Source organism: Indicator indicator, chromosome 1 (genome assembly GCF_027791375.1).
Source record: "Indicator indicator isolate 239-I01 chromosome 1, UM_Iind_1.1, whole genome shotgun sequence".
Lineage (NCBI taxonomy): Eukaryota > Metazoa > Chordata > Aves > Piciformes > Indicatoridae > Indicator > Indicator indicator.
The window spans coordinates 28,460,038-28,484,227 of NC_072010.1; the positions used below are offsets into that span (position 1 = coordinate 28,460,038).

The following is a 24,190-nucleotide window of genomic DNA, read 5'->3' on the forward strand; positions in this document are numbered from 1 at the left end:
AGCCATGTCCCTAAGCACCACATCCACACGCCACTTGAACACCTACAGGGACACAACTCCATCACTGCGCTGGGCAGACCATTACAGTCTTTGATAACCCTTTCAGTGAAGAAGTGTTTCCTAGTATCTAGCCTAATTTCGTATTGGCTAGGAACAGCAATAGCAGAAAAATCTTCCTTCACGGCCCTGGACTGAACTGCTGAGATTTTGAATTACTATTATTACTATCTAAGCTTCTTTCTGTCTGAGAAAGGCATTTAGGTGTTGGGCAGACTGGGATAAGTAGTTCTCAGGCAGCATCCTGTGTATTTAAGTCCTCAGTTCTGTTGGCACTACAGGTCTGTGGTAGAATTCATGTAAGGCAAATTCCTAACCTCTCTCCAAAGTTTGTTTCAAAGTGGTTATAAAGCTTAATGCAACTGAAAGTGTAATATCAAAATGGAAGGTCTTGGGCAGTCATACCTGTTGCCTATTGTCTTGCTAACAGTACATTGTTCACAGAATCAGCCAGGTTGGAAGAGACCTCCAAGATGAAGTCCAACTGATCACCCAACCCTAAGACCATTGAAGTACCTTGTGACCTTGTGTCAGCTGAATAATTTCCTCAGTATAGAGGAAGTGCATCTGACTAAAGCAAGGAAAATGCAACTTAAGAAATGATCTAATAAATGCAATAATATTGTAACCTGAGAATCAAGCCACAAGTTTAAATCAGCCCTATTATGATACAATGAGCATTTTTACTGCCATTCTTATACAGAAGATGTGTATGTGAGAGGCCCACATTCATGTAATGCCATTTAAGGGTTATGCAGTATTCATGTAAGTATAATGGCTTGACACTTGGAATAGCCAGACATAAAAATTCTTGTACTCTAATTTGACAGTGTAGAAAGAAGAGGGATGATACTCTCTGAAAGACAGTTTGACAGAATGGTTATCAATCCTTTTAATGTAATCTTTTTTCTGTAACAGATTTAGAGTAACAACAAAAATCCAGTATGTTTTAGAATTATACTAAAAAGATTGTGCACAATTTTAGTTAGCCTGTACTTAATATCTGCTTAATGACATAGTTACATTAATTCTTCTCAAAGTTATGATTGAATCTCTCAACTAATAGGGAGAACTGTTCCCTGCAATTTTGTTTTGTAAGTTTTCAACTTTGAAAATAATTTTAGGTATCTGACCCTGTCATGTTCCCCCCTTCAGATTATTTGATTGATCTTAATTTTGTTTTCAGTGGTATTGTAGGAAACAGTGCAGCCACACTGTTAACAACAATCGAAGAAATGCATTTGTTGAGCAAGAAAATATTCTTCAATAGCCTGAGTCTTCATGCAAGTAAACTAATGGACAAGGTTTGTTTTAAAAATCATGCAGCTTTCATGTTTCAAAACACACTTTCATTTCCCTTTTCTTTTCTAGTAAGATTACTAATTGAACGTCACTTTTATATGTCAACTTTCCCTAAAACTGAAGTTTCATAGTTTCAACATTTTAGCTATAAAACTACAACAAAAACTTCCTGTCTGTGATTTAATTCTCCTAGCAGTTTTATTTTTGTGAAAATACAGCTAAAACACTGTTGTTAGCAGTATTTGTTTGTAGAATATTCTATATATTTTTTTAAATCTATGAGAAGCAAAAGAACTAGGAAGATTTTCTAGATGCAATGTATAAAAGTCAGCTAATTAAGCTAGATCATTTGTATTAATGCATTATTAGATTAATACTTAATTACTCATATGCCTAATTCCGTTACTGAGGTTATGAATTTTATGAAGTAAGGGAAGTAAGAACAAATTTGGGCTTTTCTGTCTTATAAAGGTAGTTTCAACCACATGAACATTGCTGCTCTTAAAAGCAGAATATACTTTTTTTTTCTACCTAGAAATCACCTCTCCTAAATCACCTCTCCTTCCTAGTATTTTTTCCTCTCTTGTGATCACTTTGAATTACATTTCAGTGAACTTCCTATTGTTCAGTAACTAATACAGAGTTTTTCTCAAATTTCCTTTATTTATTTCATGTTGTAGTTGGTAGATTGGCCCATTATTTCACCTTTTTAAAATCTTAAGTAAATCAAAGAAAGTTGTTAGGCTACATGTCCCTTTCCATTTCTTAGGGATCTGATCTTCATCCAGCAGCCCTATATGAGATGTAATGAGTAGAGGAGGCCTAAAAAGCAAGAAAAAATGCCTTTCTGTATTCCTAGTTATTGCACAACCCCAGAGTTTCTATTACTCTCAGCTCTCACAGTACTGCTTTTTTCCAGCAAAAAAATAAAAAAAAAAAAAGTTTAACAGTGAAAAACAAACAACAAAGTTTTGGAAGTGAATTTATAAATTATTTGTATTTCACCTACAGGATAAATGCAAGAAATACATATAGTTACACAAATAATAATTTGTGCCAAATGTTTTAGTCCACCAACCATTCAGTGGGATTTTCTGAGTTTGGTGAGTGATGTTCTGTGGTCTCAGAAGTAGTTTTCTCATTCTGCACAGTTTGCATCTGGTCTCAATTTCCTGTCTTTCTGCAAAGCCTGAGGAATGACTTCCTCAAAGGAACAGTTGTTCCTCCTCTTCTTCCTTTCTGTGTATCCCAGTGACTCCTTTGAGTGGTTTTATTTGTTAATTGGGTTACTCCTTAGTTGCTACCACCCACAGTCCATACTGCTAAAGTCCACTCAGTATGTTTTTGTGGAGTATTTCCATTTGAATGTGGTGTTGTCAGAACAGTAGTTCCTCTGCTACTAATGCTTCTTCATGGGGCAGTTATATTTCACATTAATAAAACATACAGTGGACAGGGACAATATTAATTTGCTAGCTATGTATGAATTCCTCAAAACATTTTATTTCTTAATAAATAAGCTCAAATAAAAAAGGCATGTACTTGTTTCTTTATGAATCAAAATCAGTGATGGACCTTAGCAAAACTGTATAACTGCTCTTTACTTACAAAGAATGCACAGACAAGGGAGCACTTAAAGTAAGAAATTTTCTTGGCTTGAAACTGTAAGACAGCTCTCTATTCACCTCTGTTATATTTAGCTCTCTTGTTTTCATCCTGCTGGGTCTTACATCTGTACTCACACAGGATCCAGCATCATTTTTCTACTCACAACTCATAATCTTTGTGCTTTTGTTTTGGGTGATACGCTGTTTTCAGTTTGGAGACACATAGAATTCAGATGGAGAAGAAGGAGTGATAAGGGAATTGTGATGCCCGAGTTCATAGTATGTGTTATTTGAATTGTCACTATGGGAAGGTTGTGTAATCCTCTGTGCCCTCTTAGTTCCCCTTTCTTCAGCCCCTGGTCTGATGTAATTGGCTCTAGATTGCTGCCATTGTTTCATTAAGGAGTCAAATTTGGTTTTATTTGCATGAAATGAGGGCAGTGATTGCACTGCCACCTTCAGTGGTGTTTTATTGCAAACAGTGAACGGCATGCCAAGCCTGCCGTGTAATGTAAAAACTTCGTAATACTGCTCTTCCTCACATTTATAAATTGAATCTGGAACATTGACAGTTTTACATTGCATATATTCCCTATGATGATCATGCCTCAGAATATAATTGAGGTCAAAACTTAAAAGATACTCAGAAGAAGATTAGATACATGACTAACAAAGGCATCTACAATTACTTAATCTCTGTGCCAAAGTGACTATGGCTGAGAAGGAATCCTACTGTATTGATGTATAGTTCTAGTAACAGAGTTTTAGAGAGCCCTTTGCAGCACCTTACATTATTGCCCTTTATGAGTGACTGCTGAATTGATAGACTGATGTCTTCTTTCCTTATGACTGAAAATAGTTTTACTTCACAAAAAAATACATTAGTAAGCTGAATTGCACTCAGAGAAATTTGACTTTCTATAAGATAAAGACCTATTTTATCATACATTTAATTTTGTTACTTTATTGTGTGTTAATACACAGATAATCAGCTTCTGTGTCTTTTTTATATCTTTGTTAATTTAGCAGTGAATGGCACAATGCTTTTACGTTTTGAGGAATGTCAAGGTTGATTTTTACAAACCTTTCACTTACTGTGTTCAAACCAAAATTGTATATATATCACTATCAGGATTCTCTGCACATCCCAACCTTTTAACCAGCGTTTGCTAACTGTATATATGCTGCAGCTTCTTCTAGAATATTTTATTTTCAGAGGAGCTTTTAAAGCCCTGGAGAACAGACCCTTTGTGCTTGTGTGATTGGAAAGGCTTTTTTGCTGCTGCTGCTGTTATGCACAAAGAGAATACTCACTTGTAAAATTAGTAAATTACTTTTCACTGTGACAGTCTGGAAATCATGTTTCCCTATTTCTGCTTGTATTTTGCATCTTAAGGCATTGATGAGCCTGTTTCAAAGAATATCAACCTGCCATTATTTGATTGAAATATAATTCTGATGGCATTGTCATTAACTTTGGAAATAGATTAAAATGCAAATAGGGTGTTCTTAAATAAAAAAAAAATATTCTATGAACTTAAGTACCTGTTTTGTTTAGATCGTTGGAAAGTGGTGAATATAGCCTGTGAGTGTTACACCATTTTTATGATAGTATTCCCTCAATATCTTCAGTTATTGCTGATAAAATCTTAAGAAATTCTGGATGGAAATCAGTTCTACAATTTTCATTTAATTTAAAGGGAATCTAAGAGTTTTCTTCATTGTTGTACGTTGCTACAGAAGCCTTAATCAGAATTACCAATGAATTTGTAGCTTGACAGGAGTCTTTTTAGCCATGTGCAAGTTCTCTTGTGCTGTGGTATAGGGACAACTGTCTAGAAACACCGGTCTATTCCTGTGTCTTGCTGCGGTATGCTTTTTTAGTATCTGTAGTCATATAGCTAGTTGGGAAATTGTTTTTTAGACAAAGCATGTTTCATTAAGTATGCTAACTCCTCAAGGTCCCTTCCTTTGGATGTAGATGAATGACAGGATGGTAATTTGACTCTGATGTCCTCATCACCACAGACAATTTAATTCCCTGGGTTATTGACTATGCTGAGTTGAGCGTTGCCATCAAACTGCCTGGAATTTTAATTTCTGAAGTGCAGTGGGAAATTGAGACTTCAGGCTGTTCTTTCTAGGACAAGAAAATAACTTCCTCTTTAGATCTATTTTTGTCCCGTCTTATATAAGTATCACAAGCACAGAGCTGTGTGGAAACTTAAAGGCAGTCTTAGATCAGGATTCTCCCTCTTGGTTGTCAAGCCATCAGTGTAAATGATACAGGGAAATCCCTGGTTACTTCAGCATACTTAACTGGTTTGCTTAGAAGCACTTTCCTATGAGCAATTTTTTTTTTTTTGTTACTTCAGAAAATCCCAAGCATCCTGGCTGTAATCTGAAAAGAAGGTACTCAGCAGTTTTCACAGCTTCAGACTCTTCAGTCTGAGAAACCCCTTTGATGGTGTTCTCATACACACTTCTCAGGTAGCTCTTTGCAATCAGAAATCTATGTAACAGAAATATTGAGCATACTGCCTGGAAGTTAAGTTCCTTGTTATCAAAGAAAGGCAGTACACAAGGGAGCCTCTTTGGCTCCAATACTCCTTGAAACCTGTCATGAGCAGTTTTGGGATTGTTTTGGGATTGTTATTCCTTAATGCCACTCTTTTTAAAGCAGATGTATGCAAATTGAATGCTTTGATTGCATTATCAGTTAAGTTTATCAGTGGGAGAAGTATTAAAATATTGCATGGGAAAAACTGTAAAGTTCTTCCTCATAGTTTGATTCCTGTCATAATGAAACCTATTAGGTTTCTGGGAAACCACATATGGGGCAGATTTAATAAAACCGGTTGATGATGTGATCTAAATGCTGTTGTGGTTTTTGATGGATCCACGTGAACAAAGCAAAGATAGCAAGAATTTTTCTGTTGCCTTTTCCTCAAGATCAACCTGATAGCTAGAAAACATCCCATTAGACATTCAACTTTGGTAATCTCTGTAGGATCCTAATAGGGCTGAAAAGAGATTAAAACAGCTTCTCTGATAGATATGCCCTCAAGTTTCTTAGACTGCTGTTGTTTACCTGTGGTGAATATTGTCTGATTTGTATAATGAACTTCTGTAGTTGATATTAATAAGTTATAACTGATGGGATGAAACATCCAGATACCTGTTTACAAGGTTCCATGTCTGTAGTGTGTTGTCTCTCCTCCTTACCAATGAGGATTTTTAAAGACTATTAAAAACTTATTAGGCCTTTGAAAAAGCCACCAACTCTTGCTTGTCACGCTAAGCAGTGCCTTCTCTGAGGAGTTCTGTGATTAAAATTACCTTCTTGGTTTATTTAATACCAGTATCACAGAATTGCAGAATGGATGAGTTTACCAAGAACCTGTAGAGATCATCTAGTCCAACCATCTTTCTCAGAGTGTCAGGTTACTCAAGACTGCTTCCAGTTGAGTTTTCACTGTCTCCAAGAATGGACATTCCACAGCCTCAGTGTACAACTGTCTCCTGTGTTTGGCCAACCTCACAGTAAAAAAATGTTTTTCCTGTGTTTCAATCTGTACCCATTGCCTCTTGACCTGTCTGTCACTGGACATCACTGAGAAGAGCCTGTCTCCTCCTTCTTTATCCCTCCATAAGGGATACACCTTGATAACATTCCCCTGTGAGCCTTCTGTTCTCTGGGCTGAACACAACCTCTCCATGTCTAGGAGATGCTCCAGTCCCTGCATGAACTTTGTGGCCCTTTGCTCAACTTGCTTCAGTAGGTCCATGTCTTTCTGTACTGTTAACTTTCTAATGGTCAAGTAGGATAGTATATAAATAGTTTTGATTGCTTGCCTGCAGAGTATTTTCAGTATTTGCAGGTATATATATGACCCTCTGAAAAAACTACTCTCCTTAATATCTGCTCCAGTCCTTAACAGAATTAACTGTGTTTAATAGGAACAAAAATGGCACTTTTTTCCCCATTTAACCTTCTTTTTAAACGAGTAAGGGAAGCAGCATACTCTTGATTCTTAATACTGCCTTTTCTTTTTCCCATATTTTCCTTTCATGTTTCTTAAGTACTTCAAGACATCCTTTGAGCTACTTGCTCTCATAGAGAAGCCAGCTCTGGATTGTGTATCTGGAGGAAGATTACTGGCTAAGTGGTTATTCCCTATGGACTGATATGCAGAAATTTAAATGAAAATACAACTTCTTATGTTAAACCTTATGTACAACTTCTAGTGTCCATTGTAATTTTAGAGGAACCAGTTTTCAGTTTTATACCTTGGATTTGAAACATTGAGAGTTTCTTTTTGTTTTCTTTGAAAGGCTGAACAGCTGGCTTGCCTTATTTCTGCATGACTGAACTGCTGGTTGTAACTGGTTAGACAGTACTGTGTCAGAGTATGTTTTAATGCTGTTAGTTGGCTCTTGTCTGGTTTGCATCTGAAACAGGTACTTCAAAAGTAGAATGCAGCATGCATTTCAAATCTATTTTTCTGGAAATGGAATCGATTATAATATTCTTCTAGTGCATATAAAATGTTCAGGCTTTTTTTTTTTATTTTTTCTTATTAGAGTAGCACATTTAGCTCTCACAGATTGAAGTTGATAGCTTTTTCTGTAAATTAATGTTTTTCCTCTTAATTCTGAAAAAAACCCAAACTACGTTCTTGTGCAAAAAGTCAGGATTTTCAAAGTTAATATAGAGCTGCTTTATTTCTCCTTCCACTTACTGATAATTCTGCCTCTGTTACAGTAGTCAGGAATTTCAAGCTAGCTCAAAGAGAATGTAACAATGTAAACCTTCTTTCATTGCTGTGTTTTCTTATTCCATAATGTTTTTCCTTGCTCCTATCTGCAAGACAGAAGAACAGATTAACTCAAAGATAAAGCTAATTGAGAGGCTTCTGACCATCAGCTACTTCAGGAAACAAAAATTCTGTGCAAAGAAGCCTGAAATTATCATTGCCATGATCTATGTGTGTGATGGAAGTAAAAACCCATCAAACTCTAGTCTCAAATTAATGCCAAAATATCCCTGAACACGGTCCAGTTCAGGTCTGAGAACACTGTGTTCAAGGTACAATCAATACCCCTAATAATAACAAGAAGAAACAGGAATAAAGTCACTCAGTGCTGTAAATTTCAACTTTACTACTAATCTGTACTGAACAAGTGCCTATTTCTGAATTACTGTTACTTCATTGATAGAATATATTTTTTATGTTTTTAAGACTGCTTAGGCTGAACAACTGTTCTCTGAACCTATTAGATTTAGTTTTCCATTAGTTCCTTGAATTCAGTATACTGCCTCCTGAAAGAACAGAGGAACACTTTGTGTTCAGACGGACGCATAAAGTTCATGGTGGTAACACTGTGGGGACATGTACGGTATCTGAAATGTTTCAGAACATGCATGGTGTGAAAGGTAGGCTGGGCTTCAGAGAGTCAGTTGTTTCTTCTGTCTCTGATGGCATGTACATTAGGTGTAGATTCATTTCCTGAAGGCTCTGTAATGCTCCACTCTGAAAATGCCTCTTACGCACTCCTTCTTGCTTTCTTTGGCTAGCAGCCTCTGCGCCTTTCATATTTTTTTTAATCCCTCGAAGACTCAAACATTCACATTATTATGAAGCTTATTCCATATTGCTGGTCGCTCCTTACTCCCACATGATCCACCCAGATCTATGCTTATCTTTGGGACAAGCAGGAGACAGGAAGGTTGGAAGAGGATTGTTGGCAAAAAGGAGTGAGGCCAGCAGCCTTGGTTTATAGCAAGGGTTTTCAGGCAGCAGGAAGCCAGTTTGAGGCAGCATCAAAGACAAGAAGATGGAACTACATTTGGAATGGAGCCTGAGGAATGTGGGTTGGGGAAAGAGATGTGCTGGTTTTATATTGTATGTGTTGTAACCAGCACAACAGGGGCAGTGCAGCCTTGTCAAGAATAAGACTTTGTTCAGCTGTTGCAGTGTGGCCCCAGTATCGCAGAGTTCTGCCTGCACTAGATCCTGGAGCATTTATAGGAGGTCATGCTCAAAGTGAACACAACAGTGATGTCAATAATATGTTCATGGATTGTCACCTAACCTAGCAAATGTATATTTTTACTACTAATTTTTTGTATGTGGTTTTCTAGAGAAATCCAGTTATTTGTCACTGAATGGTATGGTTGTGTTGAAAGTTGCAGGCGATTATTTGAAACGTGCTCCTTTGTCCAGTGTCAAAGTTTTTCTCTACATGGCTACATGTAATTTTATTGCTAGCATTTGTGCTAACAGATTGGATGATGTAAATGAAATTTTTAAAAAGCTCACAAACAGATGATTTTGTTTTTCAGGTTGAACTCCCACCTCCTGATCTTGGCCCAAGCTCTGCACTAAATCAGACACTTAACTTGCTGCGGGAGATTCTGTCATGTCATGACTCATCTGTTGTCCCACTGGATGCCCGTCAAGCTGACTTTGTGCAGGTATAAGAATGCTTGATTGCTCTGAAGAGGGGGGGAGGGGGAAAGTGTGTGTAAATTGGTCTCAGTATACAAAAGGTGGGTGAAACATTAATCTTCTTTGTCTGGTCCCATTTGGGAGCTTTCTTCCAACCCTGAGTTTGTAATGTGAGTAAGATGGTGACTGACAAAGTGGATAATTACCGTACGGTATGGAGTGCTGCTCTTAACACAGTATCTAAATTCTGTTATCCAATTACTACTCCATTAAGTAAATACACCCTCAAGATTGCACAATTATCAATTATCTAATGTAGGTTAATCTTCCTCCTGCTAGGTTAGAATCTGTTCTCTGGTTTTTATACTTTTCTGTTCACTATGGTAGCTGATCACCTGCTGACAAATCCAGTAGAAAACTGCTTTCACAGCAGGAAACTCTATTCTACTTTGAGGAATAAACACGTGATAGAATGACCTTAGAAGCCTCATGTGACATGATTTCCTCCTTCCTCTCTCTTTCCTATGTATTTTCTATTTTAGGTTTTGTCTTGTGTGCTAGATCCATTGTTACAGATGTGTACTATGTCTGCTAGTAATTTGGGCACAGCTGATATGGCAACCTTCATGGTAAATTCCCTTTACATGATGAAGACTACTTTGGCTCTTTTTGAATTCACTGACAAACGTCTAGAAATGTTACAGTTTCAGGTAAGCTTTGACAGTCCCGAAAGAAAATTACCTTATTCCTGAATTTTTGCAGTCTGTATGTTGTGAAGTAAGTGTATTTGTTTTTGTTAATATTGGCCTTAGGCCAATTCTAAATCAAGGAAATGGGATAATAAGGGTTCCTATTGGTCACAATAAGCAAAATAGCAGGTGTGAGAGATTATGGTACACAACATCTTTGTTTTAAACAGACAAAAACCAGAAGATGTGTTTTGGTTTGGTTTAGGTGCAGATACCTGTACCTAAACACTGAAGTGAACATTTTCATTGTCCTAATCATTCCAATGCTTACCTGCAAACTATGAGAGGAAGCAAATGGGAGTTGAAAGCTCAGTCAGATAGATGATTGTGTTCCATCATACAGTTAATACTCATCATCTACTTCTGCACTGTAGTATAGCTGAAGTTATTACTTAAGTCCTTCATTCTGCCTTTCTTTTCTCATTTGTTTGGTTTCACCTAATGTGCCAGGGTTGTACATATCTGGTACCATTTTGAAATGGAAATGTCGTTTATAAACTATTGACTCAGGGAAACTGAGGCACTGCCCATTTATAGTTTTGCTGCATGAAGATCTCTGTGATATATCTCAGAAAAACTTTTGGAGCTCAAGAGCTTAAAAAAAAAAGAAGTCACAACTTCTTATTTGAAAGCACCAATGAAGATTATCTGTGAGCCTTTTTTTTTTTTTTTTTGCTTTCTACTCCTGATTAGAATTTCCAGCACCTTTTAGCTCTCACCAAACTGTCTAGGGTGGTTCTAATTTCCATTATCAGAGCTGCTTTTTCACAGTAGATGTTGGAGCTGATTTATTCTTCAAATAAGCTGTAGAAGTGAAGGTTATGCCTTTAATACCATTTATTTTCTTCAAACGTTTTACAAATACAGGAACAGACTGAAAAAATACCTTTAAGATTATACATAAGTAGGTTATTAAAGTGGAGTTAGAATGGCATATTTAATATGAGAGACATTTTTCATAGGAAAAAAAAAGTACTAAGACAGTTGAGATCTTCAAATTGAAATATTAGTTTCCTTTCTGACTTAAAAGTGCATTTTTCTAAACAATTTTAGGGAGTAAAAAAAACCTCATAAAATATCACATACCAAAGTTTTATATTTTAAAGAGTTTGGTGTATTACAGCTTTTTGCTTTTCTTTGGGGTTAGAAGAAAAATAAATGTGAGGTAGTTATCTGTAAAGCCAAAGTAATAGTGTATATATACACTGGTGCTGGTCTCTTGTCACAGGTAATTAGTGATAGAACAGGAGGGAACAGCTTCAGGCTGTGGCTGGGTAGGTTTAGACTGAATATCAGTAAAGTTTTTTTCACAGAAAGAGTGGTCAGCATTGGAATGTGCTGCCCAGGGAGGTGGTTGAGTCACCAACCCTGGATGTGTTTAACGGTCATTCAGATGTGGTGCTTGGGAATATGGTTTAGATATGGTGAACCTTGTAGAGTAGGGTTATTGCTTGGACTTGGTGATCCTGAGGGTCTTCTCCAACCTGAATGTTTCTGTGATTCTGTGATATTTCCAAGACTACTCAAATTATAAAGTGGTTGCTACTGCTGTGACTAGATTTGTTGATTAGGTTTCTCTGCTAAGTGATGATTATACTAAGAATGTAAAGTATGTTTGTCCCTCTTTTCATAGAAAGACAATTAAAGCAAAATTCATAGCAAAATTTCATTGTCTATTGTTCTTTCAGGTAACTTTCTTTTCAAATACCATGTTTATCAGTATTGAGTTTAAAATCACTTGATTATTACTTAGTTTTGTCTTATTTAACTTGTTAAGATTGTCTGTCTTCTTTATAGTAAAACTTCTGTGCTATTGTCAATATTTGCAATAAGATTTGGATAATTTTTATCACACTTTCAAAGAATTACAGAAAAATAAAATGATACAACAGTTTTTAAAAGAGGAGCTTTGCTATTCTTAATTCTTGATGCTGTTACATTTGCAAATAAAAAAATTAGGTCCTTCTGTTAGTGAGATATGAAAGGATTATCAATATTTTTATTAGTGAGTCTTTATAATATGGAAGACAAATGGATAAAACAATTACGCTGTGTTTATGTCTTTCCCTTGTTTGTTGATATTTGCATTCTTAAATCCTTTTGTTATTGGTATTTCTAGCATTTAACCTCAGATCTTGATTTATTTAATATTCTCATGCACATTCTATAAACATCTTATGCTTAAAATTTCAGATTGAAGCTCATTTAGATACACTTATAAATGAACAAGCTTCCTACGTGTTAACAAGAGCTGGTCTGAGTTACATCTATAACTCTGTGCAGCAACACAAGCCAGAACAGGTGAGCTTGTATAATGTACACATTGAAGAAGTACTGTGTGTATGCTAACTAGAAGCATTTTGCCACTAATATTTTTGCAAATTTACCTTCCTCTTTAAGCAGAAATACGCTAACATCTGCTGATTTTTCATGATGGAACCAGACAATGGCACACAAATTTCCCCTACACTGTATGATCAGCAAGCCTAGCAGGTTGGATACGCAGCAGTCCTTCTGTGCAGCTGCATCAGCAGGCTCCATACACCACAGACATTCCATACATTCTGAAAATAATTGTATAGGTAATTTAATATGCCTCAGAAAGTGTCAGAGTCAAGCTGCCTCTATAAAACAGAAAACTGGGTTTGTATACCACCTCCATGACATCTAGAACATAATGGACATAATGCATGCAGTGTTCAGGGTTCTTCCATTGTACAGAATTGCACAGGGTTCCTCCATAGCATAGCCAGAGCAGGTACTTTGGAGGTGTTAGACAATTAACTCCTTTCTTCTTCTGAAAATTTGGCTCTCACTCATAATTTCTGGTGAACCAGAGCTGTCCAGTGAGAAGTATTAATACAGCCCCTCTTCCCTTCAGCTATGCCTGTGTCCTTTTGTGATCTTTTGTGAAGATGAAGAACAGGCAGGTTAGGTAGAAAGCAGAACTCTGGAGAGCTTTAGATTGTTTCTCCAGCCAATAATTTTATGTAAAGTGCCCAAATTCAACAGATTTTTATGTGTGACGATGAATAAATAAATGTATAAATAATCTGATTAATAATTCAGCTTGGTTTCCTATTCATGAGTCTGTCTCCTGTTCTAAAACCAATTTCAAATTGACCAGATTGCTGATGGAATGTAGCAGTTTTCATTTATGTCTGTCCAGCTGCCTGGCTACAGAGATGACATCACAGGATTTGCCTGTGGGTTAGGTGTTATGCGTACATTGTAATACCATACCGGCATAGATTTACTGGGAATCAGGCTTGAATTCCACACCGTCTCAAAAGAGATGAATAGAGGGGGAGTTGTCCTCTTGCAATTCTGGAACACCAAGGAGGTATGGCCAGTTTGCAGTTCACTTTTTATGCTAGACTCTGTGGAAGATTTTTTTGGATGCTTATCGTTTAGTGATGAAGAAGGAAGAAAAAGGACTTGAACAGACATATTAAGAAATCAGTATTCAGAGTTGGTAATTTAAGAGAGAGGTAGGATATAAATGAACTGTTAACAGCATTTCAGTATTGATATACTGGTTCAGTTTCCAAACATTTATGATCCTGTAGCAGGACCAAATAACAATACTGATCTGATTAGAGAATTTATTATTTCTTATCTTTTTCAATATGCTAGTATGACCTTTTTTTCACCTGCTTTCACTGCTGATTCTTAGGGTCCTCTTTCAAATTTGCCAAGTATGGATTCTGTGTCCCTGAAGGTTGCAATGGTAAGCTTTTTACAGTTTCATATTATGGTGGTGATACTGTGACATGGGAAAGAATACTGTTAAGCATGTGATGTAGTAAATATTAATCTAACCAGTCATACTCCTGAAGAACAGCTAAATTACGTGTCTGGGAAGACTTCATTTGTAGTAACTCAATCACTTGAAGTAATAAATACGTAAATTATTTATGAATGGGTAGTAATAGAATATTCGTTTCTAAGCCTTAAGAAGCAGAACTTCACTTAATAGAATGCTATCCCATGAGTCATCTTAAATTGCTAAGAGCAAATACTTAGCTCTAATTAGTTTTAATCACCAAAGTTGTTTGGTATTTTTTTGCCTGTATGCTTTGAAATACAGGTTCTGCTATCATTTATAATTTTAGTCCTTAGGCTTTGATTTTATGCAAAGAAGTCAGTCAAACTCAGAAGCTGGGTGCTGGGCATATGTCACAGTGACATTTTTCTTTATGTTGAAAGCTACAGTATATTCTAAAACAAATTACCAGCTGATACATTTCTCATAGACTTTGTGAATGCTATTTTGCATAGAGAGAGCAATATCACAGTTCAGTAGGCAATAATATATGATCTGTCACTCTTCTTGCTTAGCCAAGTTTAGCCTTCTTGTTTAGCCAAGTTTAGTTTAACTGTAAATAAGGCCTACTTATCCAGCAGTGCATGTATAATCTCATGAAAAAGGGTCTTTTTAAAATATTTTTTTTTTAAAGACAGGTCTTCTAAAACATGTAGTGAATGCCTCCTAATTGCCTTAGTGTAGCTGGTTTTCCCCTAGCAAATTTCAAACCAGTGATTCCCAAGCTGGCTGAATGAACAGAGCTCAGAAACAGAGCACTCGGTGGTTTACTGAGATCAGCATGCATTCTTAGCAATAAATTTTGCATTTAAAATATCTTTCATTTATCATGGGCTTGTGAAACTTAAAGGAATGAGGAATTTAAAGACTGCAGCTTGGGGACCATCTCTTTAAATTATACATAAGTGACTCTGTTATCTATAGCAGTGTATAATAATTCCACATGAATAGTTAGAGAAGAATCCCAACTGTTTTATTTTCTACATTATTTTGTTGAGTATCTGCTTGTGCGAACACACAGTGAATGGAACTCAGTGTGCTGAAATCAAAACCACATAAATCCCATCTATCAGGCTAATGTGTTGGCTTCCCAGGATTTGAACCATGCAGAGGGAGTACTTGCAGGCAGATTCACTGCCTTCCAACTTAACCTGAAAAATTTTCAGGTCCCAGCCTTTTTTAAGTTCTTCATATGTGCTTGGAGATGCTGTTGTAGTGAAGTCCATACCTCTCTCAGCTAAAAATCCCTCATTTCCAAATGAGGGCAGATAACCCTGGAAAGTTAATTTATGACAACTGTGAATGACTTCATTAGTCATTTGTATCCAATTCTTGGAGATTTAAATGATGGATGTGGATTTTAAGTTTTACCTACTTCAGAAGATTCATCCAGTGCTCAGGAAGGCTGTCATCGTTAGGCAGAGTTGCCTCAGGCCTTGCCTGATTGATTGATTCCAAGGATGGAGATAATACAGTTTTCTGAGTAACCTGTGCAGTGTCTGATGACACACATGGTGATAATTTTTCTCTTACTATCTAATCAGACTTTTCCTTAGTGTAATATGTGTTCAGTATTCCTTATGTTTTCACCCATGAGAAAATCTGGCTTCATCTTTCCTATAGTCACTGATGTGGTCATAGAATCATAGATTGGTTGGGGTTGGATGGGGCTGTTAATGATCATCTTGTTCCAACCCTCCTGCCAAGGGCAGAGGCACTTTCCACAAGACTAGGTTGCTCAAAGCCACATCCACCTGGCCTTGAACACTTACAAGGGGGCATCCATGACCTCTCTGATAGACAGCTGAAGGCAGCAGTAATGTTCTTTCTTGATGTGTTTCCCTCCAAACTACTAGAATCAAAACTTTTTTTTCACTGTATATGGAAGAGAAGTAGGCTTAGAAGCATTTTGAAGAGCCTGAACTGGATTCCTTGCACTTGTTTTTCCCAACATAAGTGCTCATTAGATTATTACACAGCAACTCCCTGTCAAAAGGTGAAAAGAAACGTGCAACATGTCTGACTTGGACAGAATAGGTGTGATCACAGGAAGTTCCACCTCAAGATGAGGAAAAACTTCTTTACTGTAAAACTGCCCAGAGAGATTGTGGAGTCTCCTTCTCTAGAAACTTTCAAGACCTGTCTGGGTACATTACTGCGTGACTTGCCCTAGGTGATGCTGCTTTGGCAGGGGGCTTGGACTTGATGATCTCTGGAGGCTCCTTCCAACCCCTACCATTCAATGACTCTGTGATCTTCAGTGGTGCGTGCATACCTGCACTAGCTGCACAGGAAACATAGATGGATAATTATGGCAGCTGGATTCTATAATTTGTCCTTCTACCTGTGCTCCTCAGAGTCACAAACTTACAATTTTGGTGACAAGGGTGCTAAATTAGACATTTGGCTTGGGCTATGAAGTTCTACCTTAAACATTTATAGGATTTATCTTAAATACATAAAAAGAGAACATTTTATCAAATAAAATCATGGTATTTGAATGTAAATATTTGAATGTGTTTTTGCCTATTTTCACATAACAGCAGGTTCTTAATATGTTGGTCTCATGTGCTCTTCCCCACCTTAGGCTCAGTTTGATCGATACCTCTCTGCTCCAGATAGTCTGTTAATGTCCCAGCTGAACTTCCTTCTGAGTGCCACTGTGAAGTAAGTACCTGTCCTGGCTTCGGCTAGGATAGGGTTAAGCTGCCTTTTTTATATTTTCTTTTTTTTCCTTCTGTAAGGAACTGGGAGGGGCTACAGCCAAGACAGCCAGGTGAAACAGCCAGTGGAGTATTCCAGGCCATACTGATGCTATGTAAGGGAAGGGCTGGCAGGGTAAGAGTGGGGGCTTTAGGCAGGTCACCGACCATGGTGTGGGACAACATGGTGGGACAGGATCAGGTGTGGGATGTGCCATTGTACTGTGTTTTGTATCATTTGCTTTGTACAGTATTTCATTAGTATTATTGTTCTTCCTGATTGTCTTTAGCTCTGTGCTGTTCTCTTAAAACTCTTATGGCAACCCAATGGGGCTTTTATCTCTGGATTATCCTTTGCATCACACTAGAGGGTGTGGGGTGTCATTTGAGTGAGCAGCTGCATGAGGCTCAGCTGCTGGCTGGGCCTGGACCATGACAGTAGCTTACCTCTGAATTTGTTATGCCTACATAATGATCAGCAGGATTAATTTGGCTAGGTTTTAGTGGATCATGATGAGAATTCAGGTTATCAGCTGTGTTCATATTTGCATTGTCTTTCTGGTCATAATTCAGTTTTGTTCTGACCCTCCTCTTTTTTGAACAAGCAGTAAGGAATATGTAGTTTTGTAACTCTCTGAAGTGGTTACTCTTCATTTAACAGACACCATCAGAATTAATTACGTTCATCAATTCTGAACATGTTCTGCTGTGCCCACAGTTTTTTGTCAATTCAATTGTAAATTGTTTTAGAACTGTTTCATAAGCATTCCAAAGGCAAATGAAATAATGTAATTCTCCAATCAAGATTTATTTTATCCCCACTGCTCCATCAGGAGTGGATTTTTCAACTTTGTTATCTTCTACTGTAGAGTATTGGCGTTCTGTGCCATCAAATACTGTGCTGAATTTACTTTTCACCCAGTATGGTTGTTTTCAGTGATTTCTGCTTTGAAGTATGGAAGTGAGAACTTATTATCTCTTCTCTTGTTTTGCAAATATAACTGTACCCTAAGGCTAGGGAAAGTGCCCTGAATTTCAGTCCAGTTAAATGTGAACCATACAGACACATTCTGTAGTACTTAAACTCAGGGAGTGAAACACTGATGAAAAGCTTTTGTTGGCATTATTTTTCAGGCATTGTTTTTCACGCTTCTGTGAAGAATGCAAGTTGCAAAACATTCCAAACATTGAGACTGGAACATCACATTTTATGTAATGCAACAATATTTGGACTCTTACTACTAATACCTGTCCTCAGCAGGATTTCATTACAGCATCTTGCAAGTGACACATTATATATGTCAAGGGACTAATATTGGTTGTTGGGAATTTATTAGAATAGAATAGTTCGGTTGAAAGGGACCCGCAACAAACTATCAGGGTCTCCTGCTGTATTGTTCAGGTCCTCCTCATTCAAAAACTTGCAGTTTTCTGCCATATACTTGGTGCATGGCTTGGCATGGGGGATGTTGGTGCTTTCCCCTAGTTCACTGGGTGTCTGCCGGGGTTACTGTTCCCAAAGCTCAGCCAGCAGAGCTGACCCTGTTATGCTGTGGTACAGGGTGGGCTGAGCTCTAACCTCAATGAAGTGTTGCTTCTGGATGTGGAGCTGTTAAACCTGGGGTTTAGCTCTTGCTATTTTTTTTTTAATGTGTGTCCATTTAAACATCATAATAACAGTGAATGTATTTTGAAGGCCTCCATTTTTTCACTGCTAACACCGAATTAGTTTTTCAGAGGTAGACTTTATGCTGCCATAAAGACTTGGCACAGTAAAATTACTTTGACTTATTAATTTCTTCTGTTAGATGAACCAAGGTAAACTGGTTGCTCTTATCCGTCTGATTACCTTTTTAAACCTTTCTTAGCACAGTTTAAGCCCAATTCATGTTACCTTGCAACAGTGGGCAGCTGAGATGTGAGTCTGTGAAGACTGCTGTAGCTGCCGTAGCTCAGCTGACATGCAGGAGTTTATTAATCTGCTATAACTCAGTGCTACAGGTCAGATTCTGCTCTGAATTAAGAAAATAAAGTTTGTTAGCCACTTAACCTTCAAACACGCAGCTTCAAACACAAACAGTACTTCTGAAATTACAATGCCTATTTACAGAGGTGCATGTGTGCAGAATCAGGTTCTTAACCATCAGTATTTCCTGTAGTAAATAACCCTTCAAAATTAAAAAGTTTCTAAAAAAACCAAGCAGAACATTTAACCAGTACTATAATTTTAATCTCTGCCTGTACTAACTGAAATTTTCAGATTAGTTTTGCAGACACTTGATGTCAGTTTTGCAGATGTCTTCCTTGACATCACTTATTTGTGATCCACTGTTCCAACAGTGCTGGAACCCAAGGGTTCATGGTTTCTCAAAACAGATGACGTGGTTTTGGTAAGGGACCACTCCTGTGGTGTATCATATACTCACTGGAAATATCATTTAAGCTTCGCAATTACAAAAAACATTCCTTCCAGCATTTGCCAGTGAATCCTCTTGTCTTCCAAATCCCTTTGGTCATTTAAAAAAAGTTTTAAGCTATTTATTTCTTTATGTATGTGTTGTTGGTTTTAAAAGGTCTTTTCATTTGTGTTGAATCACAGAAACTGAATGCTGGCAGTACTATTTTTAGAAAGCACTGCCGTTTGTGTTAATGATAAAATGTATCATGTTGTTATGGCAACTGAAATCCTAATGTACTGATTAATGACAGTGACATGTGATGGAAAGACTCATTTGATGCTGTTCAATCCTCTGGAATATTTTGATGAACTTTTTTCTTTTCATTTAATATTATGTGGTGCAATACAGGTAATTTTATACAAATTCTGGGTGCAATACTTTCTTAAGAGATTGTCATATTGCAGTAGCTTAGTGGTCCCAGACTGTGTTCAGAAACAGCTGTTTTTATCTGAGCACCTTGAATATATTTCCCTTATAACAGTGGTTAATTTACTATTAAAAGGCCAGTCTTTCCAGGCATGCTAATAACCTCATGGTACTGGCAGGTATCAAACTAGATACTTTGCATCACAATAAAATGCAAAGGTTTTGTTCCTTTAATTTTCTTTTTTCATAACTTCCCTTTCTTAATATTTCCTGAGAAGACAAAGTTTGACCTACTTGGTCTTTGAGATTTCTTTTAACTTCTTAGTTCCCAAAAGCTAGTACAATTCAGCCCTGATTTTAGTGGATGCAATTAAGGTGTCTCTATTCCTTCACTTTATAGTACAGCAAGGCTGAATCTGGATTCATGGTTACCTTGGTTTCTTCAGCTACTCCTAGTGTTCCTCTGAATGGATTTGGCTGTAAAACAGTTTTAACTACCTTTTATGATAGATAAAAATACATATGCAACTGTAAGCACATCACCATGGTGATTAAACTGGCTTAATGGGCAATGTAAAAAAAAATTAGTTTGTGTTTAAAAGAAATCAAACTTTGGACTTAAATTTAGCATCTAATCTCTGTGCATTGTTACTCATTTAGATCCAGAAAATAACACCATGCAGACTTCATATCATTGTTGGTAAAAGGCTGTGCCAAGTTTTAAATCTCTGGCCACTATCACTTTCAGCTCTTACTTTTTGACTGATTATAGAATCAGGTGTTGTCAAGATAAAGAAGAATAGAATATATTTATAAGTAGACAAAAAAAAAAAAAGTACATTTACAAAGGACAGCAAGAAGCCACAGGAGGTAGAAGGTAGATCACTAAGATTATCAGTCTTTTAAAAGATGCAGAGGAGTGCTGGTGAAAAACTAACACATGCAAATTAAATCCTTCTATTTTTTTTTCATGATTGCAGAAATAAAAAAGATAATTTCTTGGTTATGAGGATCGTATATGAGAGGTTATATGATGCAAAGAGATGAAGAAGCCCCCTTTTGTTTTAAAAATTCAAGCTGTTTTCACAGTGAAAGTGAAAGGGCTTTTTAATGTAACTCACTGATTTTTAATGTGTGTTTTCAGGATATACCTTCAGTTCTCTGTATGAAGTACAGTTCTATTCCCTATGATTTGCAAATTATGGTTTGTTTTTTTGTTTGTTGTTTTTTTTTTTTTTTTTTTTAGGGAGAGGATAATAAAACAGTCAACAGAGCTGGTCTGCCGAGCTTACAGTGAATTATATGCAGCTGTGATGGATCCTTCAAATGAATATAAGGATCCAGAAACCATACTACACAGATCTCCTCATCAAGTTCAGGCACTCCTTTCATAGTCTTGCATCCCTAAGATTTATCAGAATCCATAATTATGTATTTGTTGAGTATTTGGATTGAGTTATTTTGGTTTTGAGTTTGGATGTGTAACTGTAGAGTTAAACTATGTAGGAATGTGTTTTGTTTAATCTGCTTGTCAGAAGTCTAGTCTGTCCTGTATCTTTGAATACCTTCTAGAGACCAGTAAAATAGAATATAGATATATAGAATGTGTTCCTCTAATGGAAATGGACCTTGACAATATGCAATCTCTTTGAAAAAGAGAGTAAAGGAGGAAAAAAATCTTTTCCATTTCATAATCCTTGCAACTAGATATTGAACCAGTGTCTCTTACGACCTCACCAATATTTTTATTTGCTCTTTTCCCTGTTCTTTACTCTTTTTCTCAGCCTGTCATCAGTAAATGCTGATAAGTGTAATTTTAATAGAACTGATATACTTCCAATTTCTCAAGTGCATCGCTTTTACATCTTACAAATAATTTCAGAGTATTTGATGCTGTTGGTTAAATCTTTGGGGTAAAATTAGTGTGCTTTTTTTGGAATCCATTATTGTTGTTGCTACTTTTGTTATTTGCTGTACATAACTTGGAATTTAACGCTTTAAATTATTTGTATAATTTTGTTTTACTGGAAGAATTTTGGTTTATTGCAGTGGTTCTGTAGGAATCTTTCCATTAGTTGAAACTTGCAGATCTCTTAAGGTTGGGACCACTAACACTGTAGGTTAGGAAAATGCAGTATGGCCATTCCTCGTTCACATGTACTTGGTTTATGTTTTGGTTTAAGTACAGAAAAAAATCCACCTGCTCTAGTACAAGCTTTTATTCATTTAATAATTCACCACAAGATTTTGTGGTTTATATGTCTGCCATATTGCTCCTAAAAATGATAGTTAAGGTAACCTGTGGCAGCCACAGGTCATCCTGGGAACTGCGCAGGAGAGCCAGGTTGTGTAGTTGTTCTAAGCTGATGTGTAGAAAGCCAGGAGTGAAGGTTTCATTTCTTTCCTTCTTCAGTGCAAAGCTGAACCTGCTCTGTGTAGATATCCTAACTGTAGAGAGTTATGATTTAGGGGACCTTTGCTTCCAGTTACAGAGGAAAATAGGTAACTGGGACACTTGTTGTCTGTTGGGTCTTACACTAATTTCCTGCAAATTCCTTAAACATTCTTTATGGAAAGCCTTGTTATAGAAAAAAATTCAGGAAACAAAATGTTAGTAAAAGGAATTTGGGGTGGTTTGGGTTTTTCTGGGGTGGGGAGAGTTGTGGGGTTTATTTTTTCTGTTTGTTTCTTAAAGGATAATTTAAGATAACTGTTTTGTTGGAAGTATTTGGGGCTTGTTGTTTTGGGTTTTTTCCTCTCTTTGTTGTTGTATGGGTGCCACAGAGTGACTAGAATTGCTAGATTTTACACTCATATGAGATGTGGCTTATTTATATATATCAAGGGGGAGATGAGCAGTCATTCATATTGAATAACTTACATAGTTTATTTTTATCAACAGTAATATTCATCATATAAAATATATTTAGTTAGTGGCAGCCAAGTCTGCAGCTTAGTGTATGCTTGCAAAAGAGCAAGAAATAGGGAGGAACAGCAGCAGTATGTTGTAGTCTCTCAGAAAATCCATTGCACAAGATATATCCAGCATGTTCAGAAATCAGCTTCCTTGGTAATACCACAATAAAGCAATAGCTCATTTTCCAAATGGGCATAATTTATTGGTGTAGTAGAAAAGTATTTGAAAGTGTAAGTGTCCCTGAGGTTCTTGAATGGGGTGTAAATTCTTCTGTAAATGCAAGTTAGATTTATTCTGCTTAAGAAATTCAACCCTGTAAGACAAAAAAAAAACCCTCTAGAAGCTTAGAAAAGCTTTAATGAAAAATTGTACTCTTTTACTAGGTAAGGCACTTTGAATTACTCAGATTTTGCATTACCATAGTATATATTCAAAAGGCTGTTCATTGTTGTTTAATAATCAATATTGCTTAATATGCCTATAATTATTATATAACGTGTGAAAACTACTTCTGTTGTGAAAGGATTCTAAATCAGCTTGTTACTAGATTAGCATACTCATAAGAATGTACTTTTTCCTGAAGTTACACTCAACCTCCGTCTCCAATAACGTCAGTAGTTTGCATGAGGATTAATAAGAAGTTGCTTCCTATCTTTGAGTCCATGAAGAGACCTACCCATGATTTTATCTTCTCATAACAAAAATGCAGATGCTATAAAAGTTATAACTTAGTAAATTACTAATTTTGGTCTGTGCAATTAAAGTAAATGACAAAGGGTCAAAAATGATGAAGGACATCAATAAAAGCATTTGGATTACTGACTTCTGTCTTCTGTGTTGTTATTTCCTCTTGTTTGCCTTCCTGAGAGGAGGCAAGAAAGGGTCATTTGATTTTTGACCTACCTTTTCTGTTCTTTCACAAATTGCCAAGATGTCCATACAAGGATCCATGAAGTTGCAGTCCCCTGATTGCTCTTAGATGGACCACCCATAAGAGTTGCAGTAACTGGAATCATTCTGGGTGTCAGTACTGGATCCATACTCATACTGGTTACTGTGGGTCTGGTTTGAGCATCATGGTGCATCAAGAGGTGCTCACCTGGCTGGTCTGAGTTAGGCAGCACTTCTGCTGTTGGTCTTTAAACACACCTATGTGGAGGGGCATGCCTTCAAATGGTGAGTCTGTTATTCTGTGCTAGGCAGCAGTGTGCTTGGAAAAAGTGGGTAAAGAGAAGTGTTGGACTACTGCACACAGTGGGCAGCACTCTTGGCGTTTGACACTCCAAGAACCAAATTCTGAGAACTGATGCCTAAGAGGCCTCTTTTTGCATCATCTCATGCAAAGAGCACTTTTATGAGAAGTGGGAGAGCTGGTTCTGGGCTGAAGGAGTTCAGAATCAGCATCTCCTGCTTTCCTGGAGAGCATCCAAACCCTTGACAGTTGTGTCGTATGAGACAGGGCAGCTCTGTTTCTTCTCTTTGAATTTATCAGCTGTGCATAAGACAGTGCAAAATATGGGAAGCATGAGATAGAATAAGCAAGGAAGTGTTTGGCCCTGTGTCATGTGCCACAGACTTGGGGCTCTTCTGTAGACTCCAAGGTCTAGATCTTTCTCCAGTTGTTACATAGGGACCTTATCATGAACAGGGACCCATAAAACAGGACTTGATCAGTCATAGAATATCCAGCAAATAGTGATCTACAGAGTTGAGTCTGGCTGGACCCAAGGTGGTTCATTTGCACTGGTGACAA

At 37.0% G+C, this 24,190-nt stretch overlaps 1 protein-coding gene across 1 annotated transcript in view; it reads left to right on the forward strand.

Annotated features, from left to right (window-relative positions):
- The window catches only part of COG6 (component of oligomeric golgi complex 6), a 53,373-nt gene extending 32,364 nt beyond the window's left edge, over positions 1 to 21,009 (forward strand). The window contains exons 13-19 of the mRNA XM_054381656.1: positions 1,244 to 1,361; positions 9,313 to 9,444; positions 9,961 to 10,128; positions 12,361 to 12,468; positions 13,844 to 13,897; positions 16,581 to 16,660; positions 20,767 to 21,009. Coding sequence (XP_054237631.1) covers positions 1,244 to 1,361; positions 9,313 to 9,444; positions 9,961 to 10,128; positions 12,361 to 12,468; positions 13,844 to 13,897; positions 16,581 to 16,660; positions 20,767 to 20,914 — 808 coding nt within the window. The 3' untranslated portion in view covers positions 20,915 to 21,009. The remainder of the gene's footprint in view (positions 1 to 1,243; positions 1,362 to 9,312; positions 9,445 to 9,960; positions 10,129 to 12,360; positions 12,469 to 13,843; positions 13,898 to 16,580; positions 16,661 to 20,766) is intronic.
- The last annotated feature ends 3,181 nt before the right edge of the window (positions 21,010 to 24,190 follow it).